This window comes from Argiope bruennichi, chromosome 10 (assembly GCF_947563725.1).
Source record: "Argiope bruennichi chromosome 10, qqArgBrue1.1, whole genome shotgun sequence".
Taxonomy (NCBI): domain Eukaryota; kingdom Metazoa; phylum Arthropoda; class Arachnida; order Araneae; family Araneidae; genus Argiope; species Argiope bruennichi.
In genome coordinates, this window is record NC_079160.1 from 93,922,478 (window position 1) to 93,947,588 (window position 25,111).

Genomic DNA, 25,111 nt, shown 5'->3' on the forward strand with positions numbered 1-25,111 from the left:
CGTGCTTAAAATACTTTGTCTACACTGAGGATCTGCAGTGCAGGAGCATTCAATTCAGAAATATGAAAATTACTTTTAATTTAGCACTTGTATTGGCAGTATTCAGCATATTTGTTATTAAGACAGGTAAATATTAAATAATCTTACTTTCTTTAATTTTTTGTTTGCAAAATGAATTCAAAATATTTAAAATCTATTATTTTATCATTATATTTTTTACCTTTTTATTCATGTATACCTGCCTTTTTTCTCGCTTGCATGTATTATAACGTTTTCATTCAATACGAAATTAAGTCTTTAAAAATGCATATTGGACTGCAAATTTAATGTATCATTTTCAGCATTTTGATGTTTTTTTATTATTATTTTAATAAATATTTTTTTTCTTCCTTTAAAAATTATGCACAACGTTATTTAAAATTACTTTCCTCGGACAGAATATTAAATAATTCGAGTTATGAAGAGCATTAAATATTTTTTTAATAATTTAAGTAAAAAGAGTTTTACCTATTTTTATATTATTTCACACAATTTTTAAACCCCTATTCATTCCTTTTATGAATTTATGGCAGCACTTAGAATTTAATTACTTTACTGATTTTCAATAAATTTTTATAAAAAAGTATATATTAGGAAAAGCAGTCACGATGAATTTTCTGTATTTGAACAGCTAAATAATAAAAAACAATGATGAAAGCAGAATATTTTAATAAATTCATATGTAGGAATATTACTTTCAAGTTTATTTTTTTAATTAATTTCAAATTATCTTTATCTATCCTTCAAATTTAAGCAATAAAGTTGATTAGATATCTGAAGTTATTCAAACATCAACAATATATTTACTTAACATCCAGTAATTTTCAATTATTTTTAATTGAAACTTAATCTTTAAAATAAGTTGTTTGATTTTTTTTATGCATTTTTTGCTATTATTTACAAAGTTTTACCAAATGCATTAAAAAAAATCTTAAATGCATAAGACTATGTTAAATTCACATGTAAGGATGCTACTATTCTATTCATTTAAAATAAATTTAGCAATGCAATATTTTTGGAACTAATTTTTATTTATCACATATTATTTCACATTTTTAGACAGTAAAATTGATAAGAATTTGGACTTTACAACGGTAAAATTAACAAATAAATAAGATATCGCCAATTTTCAATTAATTTTAATTATAAAGTTATTTTCAAAATAAGTATTTTCGTCTATTTTTCTCACATCTCTTACCCTCATTTATAAAAATTTACACAAATTCGATGAAAAAATTTTAAAAAATTATCGTGAAAGCATAAGATTTAAATATAAACATAATGTTGTTACAAGTAAATCCATATATGCGATGTTAGCTCGGTACAAAGTGATCATAAAAATTTTATCCCAATATTTAAGACCGTAACTATAGTACCATTTACAAGGAACGGAATAAAATTTCAGTTCAAGATATTTTGTATGGATAGATATCTCAATTCTTGAACAGAAATTTATAGTACCATTCACAGGAACGGAATAAAATTTCAGTTCAAGATATTTTGTATAGATATATATCTCAATTCTTGAACAGAAATTTATAGTACCGCTCACAGGAACGGAATAAAATTTCAATTCCAGATATTTTGTATAGATAGATATCTCAATTCTTGAACAGAAATTTATAGTACCGCTCACAGGAACGGAATAAAATTTCAGTTCAAGATATTTTGTATAGATAGATATCTCAATTCTTGAACAGAAATTTATAGTACCGCTCACAGGAACGGAATAAAATTTCAGTTCCAGATATTTTGTATAGATAGATATCTCAATTCTTGAACAGAAATTTATAGTACCGTTCACAGGAATGGAATAAAATTTCAGTTCAAGATATTTTGTATGGATAGATATCTCAATCCTTGAACACAAATTTTATTCTGTTCCCGTGAATGGTACGATAGTTATGATTTGTTATGTATTAGAAAGCTAAAAAACAATTTGGTGCAAAATAAGTACCATCCTTAAAACAACATAGCAAAAACGTTTTTGTATAAATTTTAGAAGTTACGTTAAAGATTGCTTGTGAGATGTTTGAGTACATATATTAGCTGTATAAATTCTTTAAAAAATTATTAATTTCTAGTTGAATTAAAAACAATTTTAACTATGAAAAATATAGACTATTCAACTAACAAGTGGAAAGTATTTCAACAATTTTAAAATTTTTTTTCAAACTACACATATGAACATTAAATCAAGGATACTAAAGATGAAAATCAGTTTATTTCCAAGTAAAACCATATAGATGTGTAAAGAACACTATTAACATAATATGAAATATAATATTAAGACATGAAATAAGAAATGAATAAGAATAGGAAACATATAAGTGGATGAGACGTATTGTTATTACAACAGTCAGCATCAATTAACTTCGTTATAAATATAAATAGACACAAAAAAAAAGAAAATTTATTCTCAACCAAAGTAAGTATTGATTTTATAATCTAACGTGTATTATCATATTTAGTATTGATTTTATAATCTAACGTGTATTATCATATTTAGTATTGATTTTATAATCTAACGTGTATTATCATATTTAGCATTGATTTTACAATCTAACGTATATTATCATATTTAATGATGTAGGCATACATCTTCTTACCATGGAACATCCCAGATAATATTAGAAAAGCTACACATTGCCTTTCTAACATTTTTTTGTTAACTGAACAGTTAGTCTGATTTCAAATGTGCTAACAAGAAGTGTATAAAAAATCAGGAATGAAAATAAAAGATAAAAAAAATGCAGAAATTAAAAAAATGCAATGGAAAATCGTCTAAGAAGCAATAAAAAAGTTATCATAGCAAGCTTTTCGTTTTGTGGTAGTCAGTTTGAATTTTTGCATCTCCACCTTCAACTCGGGCACGCCATAACTATCACATCATACGAAAAATTGCCTGCTGAAGCTCGCCTTTCGTAATTTCCCTCAGTACTAGCTTCTTAAACTGGTTAGCATATAAGTAAGTTACAAGTTGTACCAGTAGACAACTTTAACATTTTAAATTAAACATTATTTTTCAAAGGTATCAATATTTTATTCTTTGGCACAAATATTTTAAAGTTTTTTTAGAGGGTTGGTATGAAGAGTAAAGATATATGGCAAATTGAACAGATCCAATCGGTACGTTTGGTATTTCATTCGAGTTGGGAAGAGCACATGTTCTTCTAATTAAACTTTCTGACTCATGTTTTAAAAATAGTATTGTATACAAAATAATTTTATATTGTGTTTTATAGAACAAAATGTCCTTTCTTCACTAAATGGTTTTAAAACGAAACTACCATACATTAAGTATTTCGCTATAAAAAGCTTTTGAAATAAATCACCATGTTTGAAAGAGTTAAAAAGATATATTTTTTTTCAAATCTCAAACTAAAAATATGTAACAAAAAAAAAGAATGACAATTGAAATTTTGTTAATTAATAACTGTCAGAAATGAACACAAATGACCTCTGAATAAAAATGAATGAAATTTAGATCATTTTTATTTAATACAATTAAGTTTGTACTATTTTTGACTCTAATGACCATACCTGGCGTTTGGCGTGAACTGTCAATCTGAATTCGAAAGAAGAATTCCGATTTTCTGCGCTAATGATGTCTTCGATTTGGTCGAAAATGAATCATTTTCGAGGAGCAAATATTTCGAAGGGATTTTTTTCTGACTTACATGAAAATAACAGCCCTCCATTTCAGTTGTCAAAAACAGGTTTTCTAAGGGCAAATTTAGAGATTGCCTTTGCTATCTATTCGTTATTTGCCCAGGATGATAAGGTTGTAAGAATAGTCTCCAGAAGAAGTCCCCCCGGGACACAACTGAGCAAGAACAACAGATATTTGTTCGTAATTCCCAATCGAAACGAGAAATGTTCTATAGCAAAAGTGTCCTGACCACACTTTCGTGGAAAATTGTACAGGTGATTAAGACAGAAAGTTTGATTGACTACGAATTCTAAATTGTTTTTTTCTCAAGTCAATTCATTGTCAGAGCGGTTGAATGATGCCAAAAACATGTTAACTAGACTCCAGAAAACCTTATTTGTACATTGCTTAATGAAGAATTTTTAGTGAAATTCAGGCTTATCTTGAAATATGACTAGCATTATTTACCATATAGGAAGTACTAGAAACGGTTATAATCAAGAACAGGCCACTGTTACTATGGCACTGAATTGCTGATTTGATATGGAGAATTTTCCATAAAATGCTTAAATACGCCAGTCCAGTTTATTGGAATATGATTTTGAAACAACAGCGGAAGAAGACTCTGACTGGCCTCACAAGAAAGACAATATAAGAGATAACCCCGAAGAAAAAATATATAATTTATTGTGAATGTTAGACATTTCCTCCCGATTTCATCTAGATTGAGTGTTTAAAGTGTACGTACACACTAGAAGATTTTTTTTTTTAAATTTTAACTTTAAAAATCCAGTTTTTTTCACAGTAGGTCATTAATATATGTTTAAACTCATTTCAGTGAGAGAAAAAAACCATATTACACTAATTATTAATTAATTAAATAAAATTTAATGAGCTAATTAGCCTATTTTTTGAAACATGATATCTTGAATTCTAACTTGTGCAGACACACAATTCTAGTTGACAATTATACCTAATATTAGTCTTCATGTTGTCTGCCTCAATCAAGTTATAAAAATATATAGTTTTTTTAAAACAATTTTTTCATCAACGATGAATAGAAAAAGCAAGATTTTTTCTGTAATTTTAACCTTTTAAATAGCTATTAAAAATTTATGTCTATAAATAGCTTTGTTTGAGACACAAAACATCCGCTATTTCATACAGATTATTTTGATATATAAATTACTGTATTTGGTTCATTTCTTGTTGAGTTATGATTTTTTGAATGAAGCAATATAGTGGAAAAATATCATTCTTCACAAAATGAAATTTAAAAACACCGTAACTAGAGTTTTTAATGAAAGCACCTCAAGAAAAATAATTATAACTCGAGAAATATTTCGAATAGTGACAACATCTTGGTATCGTTTGAAAGCTAAAGGAAAGGATCAGAGAACATTGTTAAGCTTAAAAAAAAAATTGATATTTCAAACGATTTTCGAAGTTTTAAGTGTGTACATACACCTTAATACACATGTTTGAATGATTGGTGGTAGCACATCAGACCGTTAAATCTGATTTAAACGGTCTCCTAGCACTGATTTAAACGGTCTCCAACCTATTGCGGGAATACTTGGGTAATTAAATACTCAGCATGGTCGTGTGTTATAGTGACTTACGAAACACGGTAAAAAAAATGTCTACTTACTCTCAGATAAAACAGAGAATATTATTTTTTCAAGGCGTGATATCAAAACTCTCTGTACGTACAAGAAATTTTCTTATTTAATTAGGAACTTCGAAATATGCAATCTATGTTTTAGATTTTTTTTAGATTAAACAGGTTTTATTTTTATACATTACAATTAAAGCAAATTATATTTAACTTTCGTTTACGAACATGTTGTGAAATAAACTTTGTTGCAACAGCGTTTAATTTTAATTTTGTTGATTTGTTTTAGAGTGCAGGGCAGAAAAAAAAATATTTTTGCTTGAAAACAAAAATTCCGTTTGAATAGTTCCGTCTTAATAGTTTATCATTAAAACTTCATTGTTTGGAAAATTCTGTTTTTTTTTATATAGATCTCAATTTGAGTATAAGAGACGGCTCTCTATGATTTTTTTTATCATAATTAAGCATACAAACCTACTGAGAAACATGTTTTAAAAATAGCTCATTTAGACTCAGAAAATCGATTGATTCGATAAAATCTGGAACTGAATATATTGACTATTATACTGCTATGCTCACTTTATACAAGATGCATAGAAATTCAAGAGATATATACCTGGAAAGTACAGAACAAATTACATGGAGGATTTCAGAGAAGTTGATGAAGATGCAAAAGCATGGAAGAGAGAAATGAAATTTCTGCGTTAATCTCAATCATTTCCTCCCAGTCTTAACAATTGCTTTATTTACCATTACTTCACCAATAAGGTTTGATCAGTCCAATTATGCGAGAATTGATAACTCATTAGAAAACTGTCTTTATCAGTCCAATTATTCATGAATTGAAGATTCATTAGAAAACTCCTGAAATTTCCAGTGGACAATAGAGATTCTTAGAAAGCGGATACTACCCCCCCCCCTCCTAAAAGTCCATGCATTCGAAATTTCAATTGCTAAAGATCAAACCCATTTGCAAATTTTTCAAATAATGAAATTAAGCTTATACATATGGAATTGACGGTCACGTTTTCTAAATAATTTTTACCTCATTTTTAAAAGTATGCAAGTTGATTTCTGTTTATTTATCCATGTAAAATAACCACATATGTGCAGAATTGGACGGTTTTAAAATATTTTATTCCTTTACAAAAACTAAACCTAGTTCAATTCTTTTTCAGTATATTATAATTGATCATTCCATTTGTTTTTCAGATGCCTTTTTGGATCTGCTCTCATTTGGAATGCAACTGGTATTTGATGGAATGAGGAAGAGTTCAATCCAGAAGCGAATTCCGCCGTCAAACAGAGATGATTCTATCCAGTACCTTCTATACACTCCAAGCAACAGGAATGAGCCCTGTCTCATACAGCCGAATCCCGAACAGTTTGACAGGTGTGCCTTTAATGCAAATTACGAGACTAAGTTTTTGATTCATGGATTTATTGTACAACTGATTCCTGGAAATTTGATTAATGTAAGATCAATTTAATTTTATTCTTTTTTTTTTATGATACTCAATAGCACAAGAATATAATCTAATAATTACATAATATTATGAGTCACAGTGAATATGGAATATTATAACAAAATATTCTATATTACTTAGCAATATTTCTGAACTTTCAAAAACATATTAAAAGTAAAGATTGATAGAAACTTTCCTCAGGATATCACTTGGCTTAACTTATTATTATTATTTTTTAAATTTCAATGGGAAATCTATTATTTATTGGATCATGGATTTATTGTACAACTGTTTCCTGGAAATTTGATTAATGTAAGATCAATTTGATTTTATTCCTTTTTTTATGATACTCAATAGCACAAGAATATCATCTAATAATTACATAATATTATGAGTAACAGTGAATATGGAATATTATAACAAAATATTCTACAATACTTAGCAATATTTCTGAACTTTCAAAAACATATTAAAAGTAAAGATTGATAGAAATTTTCCTCAGGATATCACTTGGCTTAACTTATTATTATTATTTTTTAAATTTCAATGGGAAATCTATTATTTATTGGATCATGGATTTATTGTACAACTGTTTCCTGGAAATTTGATTAATGTAAGATCAAATTGATTTTATTCTTTTTTTATGATACTCAATAGCACAAGAATATCATCTAATAATTACATAATATTATGAGTAACAGTGAATATGGAATATTATAACAAAATATTCTACAATACTTAGCAATATTTCTGAACTTTCAAAAACATATTAAAAGTAAAGATTGATAGAAATTTTCCTCAGGATATCACTTGGCTTAACTTATTATTATTATTTTTTAAATTTCAATGGGAAATCTATTATTTATTGGATCATGGATTTATTGTACAACTGATTCCTAGAAATTTGATTAATGTAAGATCAATTTAATTTTATTCTTTTTTTTTATGATACTCAATAGCACAAGAATATAATCTAATAATTACATAATATTATGAGTCACAGTGAATATGGAATATTATAACAAAATATTCTATATTACTTAGCAATATTTCTGAACTTTCAAAAACATATTAAAAGTAAAGATTGATAGAAACTTTCCTCAGGATATCACTTGGCTTAACTTATTATTATTATTTTTTAAATTTCAATGGGAAATCTATTATTTATTGGATCATGGATTTATTGTACAACTGTTTCCTGGAAATTTGATTAATGTAAGATCAATTTGATTTTATTCCTTTTTTTATGATACTCAATAGCACAAGAATATCATCTAATAATTACATAATATTATGAGTAACAGTGAATATGGAATATTATAACAAAATATTCTACAATACTTAGCAATATTTCTGAACTTTCAAAAACATATTAAAAGTAAAGATTGATAGAAATTTTCCTCAGGATATCACTTGGCTTAACTTATTATTATTTTTTTTTAAATTTCAATGGGAAATCTATTATTTATTGGATCATGGATTTATTGTACAACTGTTTCCTGGAAATTTGATTAATGTAAGATCAAATTGATTTTATTCTTTTTTTATGATACTCAATAGCACAAGAATATCATCTAATAATTACATAATATTATGAGTAACAGTGAATATGGAATATTATAACAAAATATTCTACAATACTTAGCAATATTTCTGAACTTTCAAAAACATATTAAAAGTAAAGATTGATAGAAATTTTCCTCAGGATATCACTTGGCTTAACTTATTATTATTATTTTTTAAATTTCAATGGGAAATCTATTATTTATTGGATCATGGATTTATTGTACAACTGATTCCTGGAAATTTGATTAATGTAAGATCAATTTAATTTTATTCTTTTTTTTTATGATACTCAATAGCACAAGAATATAATCTAATAATTACATAATATTATGAGTCACAGTGAATATGGAATATTATAACAAAATATTCTATATTACTTAGCAATATTTCTGAACTTTCAAAAACATATTAAAAGTAAAGATTGATAGAAACTTTCCTCAGGATATCACTTGGCTTAACTTATTATTATTATTTTTTAAATTTCAATGGGAAATCTATTATTTATTGGATCATGGATTTATTGTACAACTGTTTCCTGGAAATTTGATTAATGTAAGATCAATTTGATTTTATTCCTTTTTTTATGATACTCAATAGCACAAGAATATCATCTAATAATTACATAATATTATGAGTAACAGTGAATATGGAATATTATAACAAAATATTCTACAATACTTAGCAATATTTCTGAACTTTCAAAAACATATTAAAAGTAAAGATTGATAGAAATTTTCCTCAGGATATCACTTGGCTTAACTTATTATTATTATTTTTTAAATTTCAATGGGAAATCTATTATTTATTGGATCATGGATTTATTGTACAACTGTTTCCTGGAAATTTGATTAATGTAAGATCAAATTGATTTTATTCTTTTTTTATGATACTCAATAGCACAAGAATATCATCTAATAATTACATAATATTATGAGTAACAGTGAATATGGAATATTATAACAAAATATTCTACAATACTTAGCAATATTTCTGAACTTTCAAAAACATATTAAAAGTAAAGATTGATAGAAATTTTCCTCAGGATATCACTTGGCTTAACTTATTATTATTATTTTTTAAATTTCAATGGGAAATCTATTATTTATTGGATCATGGATTTATTGTACAACTGTTTCCTGGAAATTTGATTAATGTAAGATCAAATTGATTTTATTCTTTTTTTATGATACTCAATAGCACAAGAATATCATCTAATAATTACATAATATTATGAGTAACAGTGAATATGGAATATTATAACAAAATATTCTACAATACTTAGCAATATTTCCGAACTTTCAAAAACATATTAAAAATAAAGATTGATCGAAATTTTTTTCAGGATATCACTTGGTTTAACTTATTATTTTTTTAAAGAATTTCAATGGGAAAATTATTATTTATTATACTGAATATTATATCCTACTATTAATCCTACTATTATTTAATATAATGATTATGAATTACTACTACTACTAATATATTACAAAAGCTGAAATAAAAGCTATTATAATTCTATATTTATCTATGCTTTTTCAATATGAGTTTGATGAAGTCATGTAATCGAAGTGTTATTACATTGAATAAGTATTTGATTTTCAGTATCGTAAGAATATTATAAATGTAAAGGCACTTCTGAATACACAGTAAAATAAGCAGAAAATATATTCTTAAATATTATGGGAAAAGAAGATAAGAAAAAAAAAATTAAAAAGTTTGTATGAAGGAAAATAATTTAGCAAAATCAAAACGAAGTGTTTTTTATAATTATTTCAGCCGCCTTTGGCGACCAGTTTGTTGGTGAACAAACTGTTAGGCTGCTAATTATTAATATGAAATACACTTCTTTAAAAATCAGTTCATCTTGTAATATGAAAAGACTTAAACATTTGTTTCAGTCACATGAACAATCACATACAAACAAATAAATACATGAAGTAGTTTACTGCAAATTACAAAGCGAACATATTATGAAATAAAAGCGAAATTGAAAATCCTACAATTGATTTCATAATTGGCAAAATCACGTTTTTTTAATATTTTGATAGAAAGTTTCAATTCCATCATAGCATTTAAAAGCATTGTTTCAGATCGTGTATCAATTTTTTTTTGAAAAATATTTTTAAAGTTAAATGAAAAATTGTACGAAAATGAAATTTATATAATTAAAAAGGTAATTTTTAAGATAATAATACAAAAAGCATTTTTATAAGAAAATTGTTTTAAAAAATATGAGCATCGCTTTCCGCAGGCAAGTCATAACTATTAAGGCTAGACTTAAGATACGGGCGCCAAAATTGAAAACTTTTGTAAATAATAGTTACCAATAATTGGACAAAATTATCCGAAAAAATACCATTCTATAAATGAGTTTGTCACTCTTAAATAAACACAAATTAGGAAATAATATGCTAGAAATCGTTGAAAAATAAAAAGGGTAGTAAATCATCAATAATTTTTTGAGGAACTGACCAGTTTTTATAATTTAGGATTTAATAATGTAACTTGGAACTCACTTGGTTTCATTTGTTGGGTGAATTTGTATAATTTCTAAACCATTGTACTAAAAATTACTGAAAATGGAAGAATGCATATTAGAAATCTGACTCATAGGAGTGTTTTCTTTTTTATAATGCTTTGCTAAAATGGATGTTTCTTTAACAAATTTTTTTTATCCGATGCCGATAACTGGGCAAAATTATACAAAAAAAAATTACCATTCTATAATTAAATTTGCCATTCTTAAATAAAGACGAATAAGGAACTAATGACCTATAAATCATTAAAAAATAAAGTATGAAAAAAGTTGACAATATAAGAGTTATCGAACATTATATCTAAATATCACTATAGACAGCCGGATATTTTACAAAATGTGGAACAGCGCAATATTCGATATTCAGTTATTATCATTGAGCCTGGTAATTCAAAGTTATCGTAATCGGCTGATTTCTATAAAAAAAATATCGCAGAGCATAATATTGGAGGTGTGCTAATATATCTTTTAAAAATCTACCCATGTAAATCTTTGGAAAACATCTTTATCACAATAGGTTGATATTGGATATTTTTTTTACATAATTTCTTCCACTAAGGTGAATAATTGTAAGTTATTAGTCTCTAAAATTTTCTGATATGTGTAATAATTTATCTGAAATAAAAGAACTGTATCATTAATTCAAATAGATTATGAAGGATGCCCTACTGGAGCATGATAACTATAACGTTATCGTGGTCAACTGGACAACTTACGGTGTTATGCCTTTCCGTAATGCTTTTAAAAACTCTCAAGTGGTTGGGGAGAAAGTGGGAGAAATGATGACATTTATTCAGGTGAGTGTGGAATTATTATTACTTTTCAAATTTGATAGCTGAATCATAGAATCAATACAACTGTTAAGACATTCATTTGCTGGACAAATTGCATATTCGTTTTTTCAGTGTTTCACAAAATAATTTTTTGATTTAATGTGAATTAAGCTGAAAGCTTATATGTTGGCTAATAAATAAAGAATTAACATAAAAGTTTGTAAAAATAATTATTTTAATCAGCTAAATTTTGAGGATTTTCTCGAACTTCTCTTTATTACAAGCAATGCCCTCCTCTCACCCTTTACATTATAATCTTCAAGCACATGCTAGAGTTGTATTTTGACAAATCCTTAAAATTCGTAGAGGGTGTTTGTAAGATAATCACATATTGACCCTCTGTATGGCATATGGATAAAACCAGAATAACCGGACCACCACGGCAGCATTGGCAGGAACTAATATAGAGTCGTAAAGGCCATTACCGGTCATGGTACAACCCTTCCCGTGAGAAGCACGTCCCATCATCGGCAGAGGATAGTCGAACTCTACAACATTTCTACATCCATGACCACAAGAACTAACCTCCATGCCGGAAATTTCTCATTTTCAAGTCTGAAGTACCCCCCTGGTGAGAGGAATTTGATGATAATAAACCGCTTTACCCAGATATGTTTTCTTAAATTGGGTAACAGAGAACTGTATGGTTGCTGCAGGATTTCAGAAAAATACACTGGCAAAATGAAGTCAGACTTTATCATGATATTGAAACTATCCTGTTGCTTATGGATGTGATCTTGGAGAATTTTCAAAAAATCCCTATAATATGCTCCAATTATTTTGCATATAGAGATATGACACCATTCTAATACACCATTAAAGATATATTAAGAAAAATTACTTGAACTTTGCCGGCATCAACCACTCACGTCTCCTTCAATGTTGGTGATGGAGACTTAGACATAGAATTCCGTTACTTGGACTTAAGATTACAATGATGAATTCAACTTTCATCGACAGTTTAATTTTCGAAAGTAACATAGTATCATTTAGTATTCACAAATTTAAACCCGAAAAAATTTCCACTACAAAGAAGAGACAATTGATTTCGAAAAAAGAAGGTTTCAACGCTCTGCTTACTGCTCTAATGGAAGTAAGTACACATTAACTCAAGTGCTATGATAGCAAGACAAAATCATCGAATCACTTTAAGAAACCTATTAGAAAGAGACTAAGCATTTTATTGGGTGTCACTCACATGCTTAAATGCCCTCTCTGAGATTGTTCTTTCTCCAAAAAGATATTTAATTTTCAGCAATGCACATTTAAACAAAAATTAAATTAGACATCTTGATAATCAAAAATAATCATGCTATCTAATATTATTTGCACAATCATAAGACATCAAACATTGTTCAACTTCATTTACAATATGATAAATGCCTCAGAATAATCTTATGCTTTGTGTATCCTGCAATTATATCCATTGCTAAAATGATATGGAGCTATCTTTTGATGTAGTAAAGGCTGCATTCTTTGAGTAAAGATATTCTTTGTCTTTTGGGAAAATTTTACAAGAATTTCAAGTCATTATTGCTAAAATAAACTGCTAGTTTCAACACAGGTAGTTCAATTTTTCTGGTAAAATTTGAAAATTAATGCCTTAATCTGAAATTCTTATATTTTTGATGATATAGTTTCATCACACCCTTAAATTACCATTTCATCGCACATTTCTTAAAGAGTAAATGTTTTGGAAGCTTAAGTTTTTTTTCCTAAGTTATGCTTCATTTTTTAATCAGTCAGTAGTTGTCAGACAGGTAAACAATGGAACAATAAATATTTATTTCACAGAATGATGCACTAGGGTATTTTTTCCGATATTAAGAAAACTCAATAATGTAACAAAAACGCCATCTGCATATTTTAATAAAGATAGATCGTATCGTACGAACTGTCAATTTAAAGAGGGTAGGTAGGAGAGCACGGGGAAGTTGTGCACAATACTGAAAAATATTATCATGTGTATGGTAAAGCTCAATGGTTAGGCATTCTGGCAGCTATTTATAGATAGAAGGGGCGTATTAGTACAATGGGCAGTGGACATAAAAGTGGAATTGCTGAGTTGGTAATTCATCAAGGCCTGGCGGTTAGTAATCCATGATGGAACTAGCATATTTCTAACTTTTTTTTTATGGAATTCAATATAACTTGTCAGACTAAAGTTTAAAAATGCCAATGATGAGAAAACTCCTCGTTATGTAGCTTCTCTTAGATAGCAATTGAAATTTAGCTGACATGAATGCCGACATCATACAGAGAGCGGCATATAACCACTCTTTGTAGTTGTGCTGTAGCTGGGTCTTAACTGTCTATTGTACTACTCTATATTAAAGCAAACAAGAGATTGACAGACAAATGCTCAATGCATTGTGACAACAATCTCAGATATCTCGCTTGCATAAATTAATCATTGACATGAGGTGATTGATAGTCGCCTCATGTCAAAGAGGAATGTTCCATCGAGAGATTGACCACAAGATTATCGGTGTCAAAGTTGAAGTGTCTGTAAGATAAGACGAGAACAATCATTTTATCGATCTTATCAGTTTTTAAGTGGAATTGATCCTTATCACTGTCCACCTTGATTTTACCAATTTAACTTATCGATTAATTTCGTGATTTTGCGTGCTAGACAACTAATATTAATCAGGAGATTCTATGTTAATTGTAGAAGTATAATTTGAAATAACATTTTTATTTGTCGAGATAACAGTGTTATTTCAATTTATACTTCGATGTTATTATGGTAATCGAAGTTGTTTATAATGCATAAAATTGCATTTGCATGAAATGAAATGAGTTATATATGCATGAAATCTTATTTACTTTTATATTTAGATTCATTATATTAAAAATTTGAAATATTTTGTTCTTATTTTTCAGAGCCATGCAAAAGTATCTCCAAAAACTTTTCATTGCATAGGTCACAGTTTAGCTTTTAATTTATGTAGCATAGCAGGACGACATGTTCATACATTAGGAAGAATAACAGGTTAGTTTCTTATGTTTTAAATAAGCGACTTTCATCAGCTGACAAATAAATTTTTTGCTAAGTATGGGCATTTATATTATTTTAAAATCTATCCATATTTCCAAATTTTGTTAATAAATAAAAACATCCTCATCTCGTTACTCGTGACATGACGAATGTTACTGAAATCAAAACCAAAACTAAAATAATTAAAACGATGGAAAAAAGGATGATGATTTTGCACGTGTATTTTATACTTCCTGGAGGGGGAAGGTTCAGATATAGGGGTGAGAAATTCCCATGATGATGGTTCAATTTCGCCACTTTGGAAGGTACAGAAATGGTATGAGGTCGGTTTCATCCTGCCGATGACAGGACGTGCCTCCTACGGGATGAGTTATATCATGACCTATCATGGTCATTAGGATTCAGCTAAAGATTCCATCGATGAGTCACAGCGTTCGGATTATTCAAATTTTCAGTGCACTTTTGGGCATGTAGGTGTAGTCATTTATGATTACACGTTTATTTTCTTTAGAGATTAGTACATTGCTTAGAAAACTACAAATGACAAAAATGGAAATACTGAATTGGAAATGAAGTCATCTGGAAAAATAGAGAGAGAAACAATGAAATCAGAAGGTTTGTCGCAAACAGTGCTATTGAATTTTAAGAACTTTTATGAATTATGAATTCTGGAATTCAAATCTTGTGAAATAAAAGAAATAAAGCCAAGAATCAGCAAAGAAGAATCTCTGAACACTGGAGAAGAGCACGAAATGAAATTGAAATGAAAAGAGGAATCTTGAACTTTCATATTACAAGTTACAGATAAATATTTGAATGAATACGTCAAAAAATTTGGAAAAAGAAATCGGAAATAGAAAAGTGTATGCTATAATTTTTAGCTTCAATTCATAAATATTTTTGTAAAAAAATGTGGCCAATGTTTACGAAGTTCTCAAAATTCAGTAAATTATACCAGAAGTGTGAGATTCTTTGGAATGATAACTGCTTGTTCCCTATGAGGCTGCATTATTATACGCATTATTATATGAATATATATTATATTCTAAGCTTTATTGTATGCATACTTGCATTATTTGTATAGAATCATTAGAAACCATACTTTGATCAAATTTATGCTCAAAAGTTCGGAAAAAAAGCAAAATAAAATATTTTTGCATTAAGTTTCGAAATTCGGGCTTCAAGATGCATGCCTTGAGATGTCTACTTTGTATGTATAGAAAATTTCGTGACCGTAGGAAACACAGATCTGCTTGGGCATTGCAGACATGTTTATTAATCCTCCTTTTCACAAACACTTTCTTTTATAAAAGTTAGCACAGAAATTACATTAAACATTGCTTTTTATTGTTTTTAGGATTGGATCCAGAAGGGATGTCATTGCGCTGGCAATATATCTCTAATATAAGCTCTGATCCTACTGATGCTGATTTCGTGGATGTAATCCATACCAGCAGTACAGATAAGGGTAAGAATCTTATTTCTGTTCATTCATTATTATGTTATCAACTTTTGAGATAACTTTTTCGATGAAATTTTTTCGTGATAATATTTTTTGACGAAATATTGGCTGTGTTTTAATTTCAGTCAAATCCTATTGTAGACAGTCGTAATATCCATGCTTCCGCCAATAAAATACTTTTGAATGCCTTATTAAGACATTAAGTATTAAAAACATACTATTTTATTAGCTTTTCTTTTTCTTTTATATTACTTTTAAGTTTCAAATTACTTTTCTTTTTTAAATGAAAGAAAAAAGTATAAAAGTAGACAGAAACATTTGATAAGTTTTTTTAAAAAGTCACTTTAATAGCATATCAGGCAAAATGCATAAACCTCTTTTATCACAGAATGTACACAAACATAAAAGCTGGTCACTGGATTTTTTTTGTCATTTAATTATTTAAAAGGGAAAAGATATAACATAGTGTTCATAATTATTATGAAAATGTCATGTTTAATCTTTAATGCACATTTACCTATGAGTGGATTTTCTCAGAAGCATACATCTGAATACACGTTGAAATTTAATGATTTAAATGAAATCAACTTCGCATAGTCATATTTAAAAAGTAGTATTTCCGGAATAAAAATATTTCTAAATAATTGTGTAATCTTGGCGAATTTCTTGGAAAACATTCGAAATGGAACATTTTGGTTTGCTTAAAGCTATAAAGATAAATCATGATTTATTAAGAGATAAGAAAAGAATCATAGGCAATAATTTATTTAATCTATGAACTACAAGTATCTCGTACATTGTTACGAGAACACCAATATAACATTTTTACGGGATAAAGATTTTGACAAGTAATCCCCAATAAAATGACTGTAGTCAAAAGTTTATATAAGTTCTTATACTAAAATTTTTGTTGAAAATATTTTTTTAATTAACATTATACACATTGTAATTGCCCTTTGTTTACGATCCCATGCCCTGTGTTAAACATAATGTGTTTCTCTGTATTTGGCCTATACTTAGCCTTAACCAGAGACTGAATTTCCAAACGCTGCCAGAGACATGAAGTCAAAGTCAAAATGACTCCATTGTTATTTTTCAAAAAGCAAAAAGCTTTGGAAAAAGCTTCTTTTGCAAAAAGCTTTGGGATTTATTTTGGAAACACAATTACATTCCGAAAATCGTGTAATTATTAAAAATATTAAGTGTTATAATATTAAATATTGGAAAGATGTTATAAGAAAAACCTAAACAATCTTTTAATGCGTATTTACTTCGTTTAGATATTACAGAATTACACTTACGTTAGAATTCTACAAACAAAACTGAAGATTACAATATTTTAAGAATATTTCCTTATTCTTTTTGCATTATTCGAATTAAAAGCAGTTTCAGAGACATGGAGGCAATGACTCCATAAATAACAATAAACATTTTGAAAAAGAATTACTCAGTTATATGCACGTCTTCATACTTTTACTTTTGTCAACTTACTGCTAAAAGAACAATTGAAGGTACTGAGGAGATGATTATATTCAAGGACAAAGTACCACGTGATAATCAGAGCAAATGAACAACGTGCAGTCATTTTGACTCCCGTCTCCAGTAACGGTAAATGTTCCTAAATTACCTCCTCAGTACCTTCATCTAATGACGACAGTTCTGACTAATTTAGAATGCCTAATGATTGTATCCGCATAGGAAAGTTGGAATTAAAAATTGCCTCTCCTGCCTAACTTTGAAAAATTAAAACTCCCTACACAAACTCCATGCGAAACCAAAACTCGACACAAACCTGTACATTTTACTCATATTCGGCCAATTCTTTAATTCCAGCCATGTTATCAAACTGGTTATTCTAGCTATCAATTATGTTCAGTCATCGCATTTATACTTCTATTAATTTATCAATTTCGACAAAATGTAATCAAATCAGATAAATTTTTCTTGCATATTCAGGTGGTGGCCTTGGATTAGAAGAGGCAGTTGGTCATTTCGACTTCTATCCTAATGGTGGTGTGCAGCAAACCCCATGTGATTATGGAAATACATATAAAATAACTTCCGGAAAAGAATTCAGAGGTAGTATATTGTTATAAAATGTTATACTTTTATGCTATTTTGAAATAAGCTGTATCAAAAATGAAATTTTATCTTTATTCAATTCAATCAATCCTTTCGATGCTTTGTTTTACATTTCAATTAGTTTCAAATTAAAAAACAACAACATTGCACTTAATCTAAACAATCTCGTTATATTGCTGATTATATTGTTACGAATCTGCAATGTTGCTTCCCAGCACAGTTAGTTCCATAAAAAAAAAGACATATTTTTTTTGTTTTTAGACAAAGTTTTATATGCTACTCTTTCGGATGATGATTGAATGCCGGATCAGTGATTCCAGGTTTGGCGATCATTTGGTGAATTTTCGAAGGATTTGGCCTCTTTGTTGATGAAATAGATGATACTAGAATCTTCAGCACTTTCGGCGATAGGGGCAATAGAAGGAGAATTATGCTGAATCTCCATGAACCTTCTACGCCCAGCTCCGGAAATTACACTAGCCTGGCAAGCTAATTCGAAGTGAGTCGATTAACGAGTGTTTGCTGAGTCATATAAACAATCAGCGACGGATAGGTTGGATCAGTCCAGCGAAGCTCAAGCGCTGAGTGGAGCTCAAAGAATTAGCGAATTAAGAACATGAGTTGAGTCTTCAAACCTAATATTCAAGCAGTGACTAGCTGTATGCTAAATAGTCCGTTGTAGAGTAGTGAGTCGGTAGTTGAGAACAAATAAGCAGTGGAGAACAGCACACGTTTGGGGAAATTTTAGAAAATAGCTAGGTGAATTCTCCCCTTCTAATGAGTTCTGTCTGGCCGCTTTGGATGCTATTGGGGTTATTACTATCAATTACTATTTGTGGGCTGATATTTGTTGCAAGTTCTGCTATGTATTGTTTGTGTACGTCTCGGCTGTGGTTTGTGGTTTGTGCATTCGTGTTAATATACGTCATTATTTGTTATTGAGACCTGTTGATTGTATCACCATACACCCACTACAGCGAATACGTCGAATTTACGGAATTTTGTAAACATAATTTTTTTCCGTAACAATATATACCTCAATGCATTCTGGAGGAATATGTAAAAAGATTAAAATTGAACATTTTTATCTAATGCAGCAACTGCGAAACAATATTTTAAACTGCTATTCTAGCTATTACAAATGCTCATGAAAACAGAATTCTAATATTACATTTTCTCAAAATCAATTATTGTTGAGCAAAGATGTGATGTGCAGTGTATTACAGATATCTTGACATTGAATGGAAAGTGGTGCCAAGATATCTATAATCCACTAAGAAGGGCACTGATTAGTTTTTCAAAAACCTATATAATAGCAGTTTCCTTTTAATTAAGCAACCATTCACATTCAAGACTGATATATGCAACTAAATTAAATTGGTATCAAATATACTTTTAGCTGCCTTCGGTAACCAACTATTGGTAATGTCAACCAAATTTGATAAATTACATGATATGACATCAAATGAAAGTGCTATTGTAAATTATACTAACAGAATAAAAGCATGGGTCACTCTAATTTATTAAGTGTACCGCTTCCTGCGACCAGCTGGTTCTCCAGAGTTAATGATTGCTAAAAATTTTTATTAAATATTTTACTTAACTGAGTGTTAATGGTTTCTTCAGCAAAATATTTTTAAGCTTCAAATATTGATAGATATTTAATTGCATATTATATTAAAATACTTCTAGATGCTGCTCATTTTGCTATTCATTTCTCTTATTTTCTCTTAGCTCCATTAAAATTATCAAAAAATGGATATACTTTGCTATTTCTAGCCTTTTAATAATTTAACCGAATTTCTAACCTGAAACAATTTAAAACTTGGAATGTTTCTTCATATTAATAATATTTAAAATATTAATATATGTATATATTTTCTTTTTCTCAGAATTAACTATGCATTTCTTGCCTTCCTGAGAAATATATTTTTCCAATAATTATTTGCATAAAGGACAGGATAGAAATTATCCCCATAAAACAAAGACGAAAAAACAATATCAAATTTAATTGCAACTTTTATCAATAATTTTGGTGCTCTTCCAAAATTCTTCAGTTTTTGCATTATTGTTAGTAAAAAGTTTAATATTTACTCAAACTTCTAACATTTCTTGTTGGAAAGTGCGTGTAAAATATTTTTTAAAAATAATTTATTAAATGCAGAAAAAAATGGCTGTTGTTTAAATGATATTTTTTTTAAAAATATTAAGTTGGTACAAAAATCATTTTTGTGCTATAATATTTTCTTCAATTATCTCAGAAAAACTACAGAAATTTGCTGATTTTTAATTAATTAAAATTTTAAAAATATCATTCCGACTTTTTCTCTTCATGCACTTTTCCATTCTTTAATGCGGCAAATTTGGTAGTTAAACAATTTGGCTTGTAAACCGTCAACCTACATACTCACGTAACATAGCTTATTGTTTGTAGAGCTTGTTCCTGACGACCAGCTGGTTCACCGAGAATATTGATTGCATTTCACTTCAAATAAATCGTTTATAGATAACTTTATGTTCATGATTCTGTCAAATTGTCAGACATTAAAGCTGTATAACTTCAATTGTCTTACATAAGTTCTGTTTACTATGAATATAATGATATATAATTTTTTAATGGAGATTCCCATAATATTCAAGCTCTATTAAAAATATCATCCTATCTTCTTATCATCTATCATCTAATTTCCGCTATATTGTAACTTCACGTTATTATTCATCTTGTAACTATGCAAATATTAAACAAGGTGCTCTTTATACAGCTCTCAAAAATGGGAGAAAATCATATAATTAATTATTAGATAAAGCATTGAAAACAGTTTGAATTTCAGGATAACAATGTAATTTATTATTGAAAATTAAGCGAAAATTTAAAAAAAAATTGATAAAATTCAGAAAATATTTGTAAGACAATATAGTTGATAACGTTAAAAAGATATTTTTTTGAATTTTAAGATGATGTAAAACTTAATTTCGTGCTGTAATATCATGGGAAAACGCTAAAATTCAGCCTGATGTTTAATTAATTAAAATTTAAAAAATTCGCTCCTAGATAATTATTCTCACCTTCCAAGGTAAATTTATTTAACATGTGCCGAATGTGGTAGTTATAGGTCAAATTGACTGGCCTGTAGAGTGTCATGCACACACACATACACACACTCATGTTAATTATTATTATAGATAAATTCAAAGTACATAAACTACTTAGAGGATAAAATTGGTGTAGGATGTCAAGTTAGAGAAGTACGCCAGATTTTATTTCCCACATTTCAGAAAAATGGGAATTTCCCCGGAAAGGAAAAGGATACCATTGGAAAAATCTTTAAACTTCATGGTTTTTGAAGTGAAATAAAAATTGCCGAAATGGGTACTATTAATATTCTCAGGGAAATTTTGTTATGCATTTTTTTGCCATAGATAATCAATAGTCCCAAAGTATTTTATCGATTTCTCTCTCTCTCTCTCTCTCTCAAAAAACAAACAAACTAATGAATGATGGTAAACAAGTGATTATTGATAAAATATTTGAAAATTCTGAGCTATCATATAAAATTAGAAAAGCTGAAATTGGTATACAGGTTGCTGCTGTGTACCAATTTCTGTTATATATCCCCCCCCCAAAGAAAATGTGGTATTGTTTAGTAGCAGTAGTATTGTTTTTTGAGATTTACCTCGAAAATAATAAAGAATGGCAGCGGCCTATCAAATCAATTTTTTTTTTTCAATTTTTCTTTATATTTTAAATATATCGTTACGGAAAAACTTCTTAATAATAATTCAAAAATCTACATCCTGCTATGAAAGCAATCCAACAGATTCAATAATCAATAATAACGCTTTATTCAACACGAAAACATAAACATATAGACAACTAAACTTAGCCGAAGCATAAACAAGAGCAATAGTAACAGCACAAAGAACTCGGAGAGAATTATGCGGAAAAGAGACCACTCTTCTCAAACATATGCAATTCTCCAATCACTACCCCCTTGAGTTGAATTCGATTGCCGATTCGCTACTAACGCAATTCTTGATTCATTACTAAGTGACTACTTAGCAAACAATGCTATCTCAAATCTCGACTGATTTCTGCTCTGTCTTTCGGCTTTTTATAGTTTTCGTGACAGGGTAGATTAAAGCTGTGGAAAAATCAACACAACCCAAGTCTTAATAGATGCATCGCCACAATTCTTGTATTCTTGAATTTTCTATTCTGTTGAGAAAGTAGTCACATTTGTCGTCAAGTCATCAAAATGTTCCCAAATCAGGCTTTCAGTGTTTCCATTCAGCATCCAACACAGATATTTATAAAACAGTCTTTATTACCAAGAAACTAATAAAGCTGAGAGGCAACATTGAAAATTCGTAACACTATATATTAATAATAGATTTTAGAAGATATTCCATGATGGTTTTGATTACTCTTTACTGGTGAAACTAAAATAATCACGTGAAGTCAAAGGCAGATAGATTACTGTATCATAACTCATACGATATAATTACATGAAATTAAGATTTAATTGACAGTTTCATTACTTTCTATTGTAAACTTCGAATTCTTTTCTTCTGAAAGGCAGATAAGGAATTTAAAAATAAAATTTTGGTAACTTACTTGAAGTAAGTCATGCTAACTCAAAATTATTTCATTATAGCTATTACAAAATTTTTAGGAAGTTTACAAAAAAAAAGAGAGAGAGTGTTGAAATCTTATATGTGGCAAGGCAACCAATTCCATTTTTTTTCTTGTTTCGAAGTAAGATGAAAAAAATAAATGGAAGCTTTCGAAAGACTGAGGATTTGTGATATTTTATTCTCAAGAATTCAAAAGACTTTGCGAATGCGGAATATTAAAGTGAAGATTTATTTATCCGTTTTATTCCTGAAGAGTCCAATTCGCCCATTTCAGCAATGAACGGAAATCGACAATTATCCTGCGGAATTTCCTTCCTTTTCTTTAAGTTGAGAGATTTCTCAGAGCTTTCAAAAGATATTTGCTATCTTTCTTCGAAAATCTAGACTTCAAAAATACAAACTGAGATTGAAGTCTTGGACTTCTGAAGTTGATCGGAATCAGAGGGTTAAAAATATCAATTCGCAGATAGAAAGATTTTGATTAATATCTCCCTTAACACAAAATACCGAACAGCATTGTTACGATATCATCCCGAACATTAGCCGGCATTCAGAACATCGGAAAACATCATGGGAGTATCGTACAATATCTTGTGCTAATTGAGATTTGTTTTTAAAAAATGTAAACTGAATATTAAATGTAATATATTAATGTTTTAAAAATTAAAATGTATTAAAAAATTTAATGCTTCCAGTATTTTAATATTTAATCATTCATAACGTGAACAATTCATGCTTTTTGTTATATTTTTTTTCATCTTATGTCTTTATATAAATCATTTTGTGATATTTTATAGTTCGAACGGTTGTGGACAAAATCATATGCAGTCACCATGCCGGGATTTATTATTTCACTCACTCTATCACTGATAGATGCAAATTCACCGCCAATGCGTGCCAAAGCTACTTAGATTTCCAAGAAGGTCGGTGTTCGTCCGGTACCACCACACAAATGGGATTTCATGCCAAGAAGATACCTGGGATTCTGCCCAAGACCAAATTCTATCTAAACACTCTGGGACATCCACCTTATTGGGAAGAAGAAGAACTTGGGTTGAACGATATACCGGATGATTCAAAAGTTTGTTAACATTTGAAAATCCAATAATTTGCTGAATAATGTAGGTAGAGAGGTAAAAATTGACACACATGCTTGAAATGATAAAGGGTTTTATTGAAATCAGAAGGAGTGTCAAAAAGGACCAAGAGATGCCTTGGACAGCAAAAAGTCAATGACGCCACATAAAATGAACTTGAGCGAGCGAGAGAGAAGGACATGAAACCTCAATCCTTCCATGTTGACTTTGTCAGAAACGGCATTGTTAATGAAGCTGTACAATCAGAATGGAAAATCTGCTTCTGCAGCGTTAAGATGCTATCGCTATAAGAAGGGTATTCGAACAGGTAAAGATTACGTGATAAGTGTAACTATGAAGAAAATGATTTAAAAGTTCGAAATTACGGGTGTTAAGATAATCAGCCCCGGAGTGGATATGACGTAATGGGTTATAGGTGAATCACGGCCGTATGTTGAACATTTGTTCTAAGGAACATTGATGAAAGTCAGTTGCTATGTTAATAACTGCTTTTGTTGCCATATGAGGCGCCATCTATTGGCCATTTTCTGCGCTTTTGTGGAGAGGGAGTTTTTCATAAAACCCACGTCATTTCAATCATGTGTACCAATTTTTACATCTCTACCTATACTTTTCCGTAAATTATGGAATTTTTAAATGTTAACGGACTTGAATCACCCGGTACTTAATACATGAGAAATTCTATTAAATATCATTATATTAATCTATAAAGAACTGGAGCTGGCTACAAGTTGTACAGAAAGAATATAAAAATGATTTTATATCCTTTTATAATTTCGATGTCCTTCCTGCAAATAAAGAATTAGCTGGAAATTTAAATATCTGATTCTTAGTTCAAATGGATCAACTGACAAATTTTGTTGATGCAATAAGGATCGTTTCTATAACGCAAAAGAGAACACAATATTCAATTAAATGAATTAAAAAGAAAAATTGCTAAAAACTAATGAAATCTAATATATTTTGATTACTGAAACATTTTGACTTTTTATAATATAACAATACGAGATGCGAAGTTAGAATGCCATTAATAAAAATAATTCAAAATAAAATTGATTTATAAAGACAACAACTTTTATTTAGATTGTTGGATAGGTATGTTATATAAGCCCATAATGAGAACTAAA

General features: G+C 28.8%; 1 protein-coding gene across 1 annotated transcript; it reads left to right on the forward strand.

Moving 5' to 3' along the window:
* On the forward strand, positions 1–25,111 carry LOC129988662 (pancreatic triacylglycerol lipase-like). Its single transcript, XM_056096932.1, has 7 exons — positions 1–126; positions 6,519–6,781; positions 11,525–11,671; positions 14,594–14,702; positions 16,066–16,176; positions 18,127–18,249; positions 23,685–25,111. The coding sequence occupies exons 1-7, from the start codon at positions 63–65 to the stop codon at positions 23,975–23,977; spliced, it is 1,110 nt and encodes a 369-aa protein (XP_055952907.1). The 5' UTR covers positions 1–62; the 3' UTR covers positions 23,978–25,111.

Coding starts and splice junctions, on each gene's coding strand:
- LOC129988662 (XM_056096932.1), top strand. CDS start 63: ATGAAAATTACTTTTAATTTAGCACTTGTATTGGCAGTATTCAGCATA. Junction 11,672..14,593: donor AAATGATGACATTTATTCAG/GTGAGTGTGGAA, acceptor CTTATTTTTCAG/AGCCATGCAAAAGTATCTCC. Junction 16,177..18,126: donor TACCAGCAGTACAGATAAGG/GTAAGAATCTTA, acceptor TTGCATATTCAG/GTGGTGGCCTTGGATTAGAA.